The following is a 4325-nucleotide window of genomic DNA, read 5'->3' as shown; positions in this document are numbered from 1 at the left end:
CCCCCCGGGCGCCTATTCCTGCCCCCCCCTACCCCCTAGGGGGGGTGGAGGACTGTCATCTGACTAATAAAGACTATTGATGTGTGAAATTGCCTGTCCTAGTCGGCAGACGTTGAGAGTGTGGTCGGCGTTCGAGGCCCTGGTGCTGCTCCTCCTCCCCCCCCCCCCCCCTACGGCTCTCTGGGGTCACTATTTGTGTCGGCAGAATTTGCGCTCTTAGCTCTTGGACCCCCGCCTTTCTAACCAGTCTATTTTTTTTATGTGTTATGTCTACTGGATATATATTTTTACCGTGGCAGCTGTCTAACTCCCATGTACCTATTTACTGCTAAGTGAACAGCGGCATTCGGCGAAAGCAATTCGGCTCATTGTCTTCAACCCGGGAATCGAACCCGGGCTCTTGAGCTATGAATCCCGAGCACTGTCCGCTCGGCCGCTGGGACCCCTCCCCCACCTCTCCGGAAATGTACAATGTGTCTGTGTGTGTGTATGAGGAGGGGGGAGAGGGGGGGGGGGACACTCACTCACAGTGTTTATGAGTGAAGGTGAGTGATGCCGGCTCACGGGGGCTCAGCCTCATGAATATTCAGTGGGTAAGGTGAGTCGTCTTGACGGTCTTGAGTGAGGTAGGGCCTTGGGGAGGGGTAGGGGAGGGGGTAGGGGAGGGAGGGGGAAAGAGAGACAGAGAGGGTTGTAGGGTTGATCAGTCCAGCAACCAGGAGGCCTGGTCGACGACCGGGCCGCGGGGACACTAAGCCCCGGAAGCACCTCAAGGTAGCCTCAAGGTAGGGAGAGATCAGAGAGATAGATGTCGCTAGTGTTGTGGTATCTGGTGGCGTCTGTCATCTCCCGCCACGTGTGGCAAGAACTTTCCGGTCTTGTCTACCCCGTGTTGTCATTCTGGGCCCGGCCATGCTGGGGGACGCATGCTCCACCACACCTCCTCCTCCTACAGTCTCTCTTAGTCATGTGTTTAGTGGTTAAGGTTTGCCTTGACGCGGTTCAGAGGGTCATTGTCCCCGCGGCCCGGTCTCTAACCAGGCCTCTGCTTGGTGTTCTGATCAACCAGGCTGTTAGTCGCCGCTGCTGCACGCAGTCTGATGGTTAGATATCACAGCTTGGCCAATTAAGATCATCATTCACACTGGTGATTCGCAAACGGCCTAACAGGCAAGTTGTAGTTTGGCGGGTTTCTTTTGTTTTGACAGGTGTTTCTTTTGTTTTGACAGGTGTTTCTTTTGTTTTGACAGGTGTTTCTTTTGTTTTGACAGGTGTTTCTTTTGTTTTGACAGGTGTTTCTTTTGTTTTGACAGGTGTTTCTTTTGTTTTGACAGGTGTTTCTTTTGTTTTGACAGGTGTTTCTTTTGTTTTGACAGGTGTTTCTTTTGTTTTGACAGGTGTTTATTTTGTTTTGACAGGTGTTTCTTTTGTTTTGACAGGTGTTTCTTTTGTTTTGACAGGTGTTTCTTTTGTTTTGACAGGTGTTTCTTTTATTTTGACAGGTGTTTCTTTTATTTTGACAGGTGTTTCTTTTATTTTGACAGGTGTTTCTTTTATTTTGACAGGTGTTTCTTTTGTTTTGACAGGTGTTTCTTTTGTTTTGACAGGTGTTTCTTTTGTTTTGACAGGTGTTTCTTTTACTTTGACAGGTGTTTCTTTTGTTTTGACAGGTGTTTCTTTTGTTTTGACAGGTGTTTCTTTTGTGTTGACAGGTGTTTCTTTTATTTTGACAGGTGTTTCTTTTATTTTGACAGGTGTTTCTTTTATTTTGACAGGTGTTTCTTTTATTTTGAGAGGTGTTTGACGTGTGTTTAGAGTAACGGTAAACGGTGATATTAGCGTAGTGTGACCTGGTGATATATTGTACTAAGGACGAGTAAAGTCTGGACGTAGTGTCTTACTGTACAGTTATGCCTAACGCCAATTCTCTCGTTTTCTTTAACCTGCAGGATGCAAGCCACAACAATTGGATCACTCTAGGGGGGGTAACCTTAGTCGAGGGTGATCAGAGGCAGGACAGGTGCCCTCAGCGCCTCGCCCTGCCCCAGTGTGTTTGGAGTCGTGTGATAGGCCTAAAGTTGGATCTATATGTGTGTGTGTGTGTGATTTTATTCATTGAAGGAATGAATGAAGACTTCCTTCCCCCCTGCATCTGTAATGGACTGACCCGAGCCTTGGTACTTCCCTCCCCCCTGCCTCTGTAATGGACTGACCCGAGCTTTGGTACTTCCCTCCCCCCTGCCTCTGTAATGGACTGACCCGAGCTTTGGTACTTCCTTCCCCCCTGCCTCTATAATGGACTGACCCGAGCCTTGGTACTTCCCTCCCCCCTGCCTCTATAATGGACTGACCCGAGCCTTGGCACTTCCCTCCCCCCCTGCCTCTGTAATGGACTGACCCGAGCTTTGGTACTTCCCTCCCCCCTGCCTCTATAATGGACTGACCCGAGCTTTGGTACTTCCCTCCCCCCTGCCTCTGTAATGGACTGACCCGAGCCTTGGTACTTCCCTCCCCCCTGCCTCTGTAATGGACTAACCCGAGCCTTGGTACTTCCCTCCCCCCTGCCTCTGTAATGGACTGACCCGAGCCTTGGCACTTCCCTCCCCCCTGCCTCTGTAATGGACTAACCCGAGCCTTGGTACTTCCCTCCCCCCTGCCTCTGTAATGGACTGACCCGAGCTTTGGTACTTCCCTCCCCCCTGCCTCTATAATGGACTGACCCGAGCAGTGGCACTTCCCTCCCCCCTGCCTCTGTAATGGACTGTCCCGAGCCTTGGCACTTCCCTCCCCCCCTGCCTCTGTAATGGACTGACCCGAGCTTTGGTACTTCCCTCCCCCCTGCCTCTGTAATGGACTGACCCGAGCCTTGGTACTTCCCTCCCCCCTGCCTCTGTAATGGACTGACCCGAGCCTTGGTACTTCCCTCCCCCCTGCCTCTGTAATGGACTAACCCGAGCCTTGGTACTTCCCTCCCCCCTGCCTCTGTAATGGACTGACCCGAGCCTTGGCACTTCCCTCCCCCCTGCCTCTGTAATGGACTGACCCGAGCCTTGGTACTTCCCTCCTGTGAACCAGATAATGGGGGCCGGTGTGAACCAGATAATGGGGGCCGGTGTGAACCAGATAATGGGGGCCGGTGTGAACCAGATAATGGGGGCCGGTGTGAACCAGATAATGGGGGCCGGTGTGAACCTGATAATGGGGGCCGGTGTGAACCAGATAATGGGGGCCGGTGTGAACCAGATAATGGGGGCCGGTGTGAACCAGATAATGGGGGCCGGTGTGAACCTGATAATGGGGGCCGGTGTGAACCAGATAATGGGGGCCGGTGTGAACCAGATAATGGGGGCCGGTGTGAACCAGATAATGGGGGCCGGTGTGAACCAGATAATGGGGGCCGGTGTGAACCAGATAATGGGGGCCGGTGTGAACCAGATAATGGGGGCCGGTGTGAACCAGATAATGGGGGCCGGTGTGAACCAGATAATGGGGACCGGTGTGAACCTGATAATGGGGGCCGGTGTAAGCCTGATAATGGGGGCCGGTGTGAACCAGATAATGGGGGCCGGTGTGAACCAGATAATGGGGGCCGGTGTGAACCAGATAATGGGGGCCGGTGTGAACCAGATAATGGGGGCCGGTGTGAACCAGATAATGGGGGCCGGTGTGAACCAGATAATGGGGGCCGGTGTGAACCAGATAATGGGGGCCGGTGTGAACCAGATAATGGGGGCCGGTGTGAACCAGATAATGGGGGCCGGTGTGAACCAGATAATGGGGGCCGGTGTGAACCAGATAATGGGGGCCGGTGTGAACCAGATAATGGGGGCCGGTGTGAACCAGATAATGGGGCCGGTGTGAACCAGATAATGGGGCCGGTGTGAACCAGATAATGGGGGCCGGTGTGAACCAGATAATGGGGGCCGGTGTGAACCAGATAATGGGGGCCGGTGTGAACCAGATAATGGGGGCCGGTGTGAACCAGATAATGGGGGCCGGTGTGAACCAGATAATGGGGGCCGGTGTGAACCAGATAATGGGGGCCGGTGTGAACCAGATAATGGGGGCCGGTGTGAACCAGATAATGGGGGCCGGTGTGAACCAGATAATGGGGGCCGGTGTGAACCAGATAATGGGGGCCGGTGTGAACCAGATAATGGGGGCCGGTGTGAACCAGATAATGGGGGCCGGTGTGAACCAGATAATGGGGGCCGGTGTGAACCAGATAATGGGGGCCGGTGTGAACCAGATAATGGGGGCCGGTGTGAACCAGATAATGGGGCCGGTGTGAACCAGATAATGGGGGCCGGTGTGAACCAGATAAT

At 53.3% G+C, this 4325-nt stretch overlaps 1 protein-coding gene across 1 annotated transcript in view; it reads left to right on the top strand.

The window, feature by feature from the left end:
• The first annotated feature begins 535 nt into the window (after positions 1-535).
• LOC123752612 (S-antigen protein-like) overlaps positions 536-4325 on the top strand; it is a 4377-nt gene continuing 587 nt past the window's right edge. Inside the window, exons 1-3 of the mRNA XM_045734651.2 lie at positions 536-545; positions 3076-3855; positions 3890-4325. The exon at positions 3890-4325 is cut by the window's right edge and continues 104 nt beyond it. Coding sequence (XP_045590607.2) covers positions 536-545; positions 3076-3855; positions 3890-4325 — 1226 coding nt within the window. The remainder of the gene's footprint in view (positions 546-3075; positions 3856-3889) is intronic.

The sequence above is a fragment of the Procambarus clarkii genome, chromosome 52 (assembly GCF_040958095.1).
Source record: "Procambarus clarkii isolate CNS0578487 chromosome 52, FALCON_Pclarkii_2.0, whole genome shotgun sequence".
In the NCBI taxonomy this organism is placed as follows: Eukaryota; Metazoa; Arthropoda; class Malacostraca; order Decapoda; family Cambaridae; genus Procambarus; species Procambarus clarkii.
This window is presented reverse-complemented; position numbering and strand designations above follow the sequence as displayed.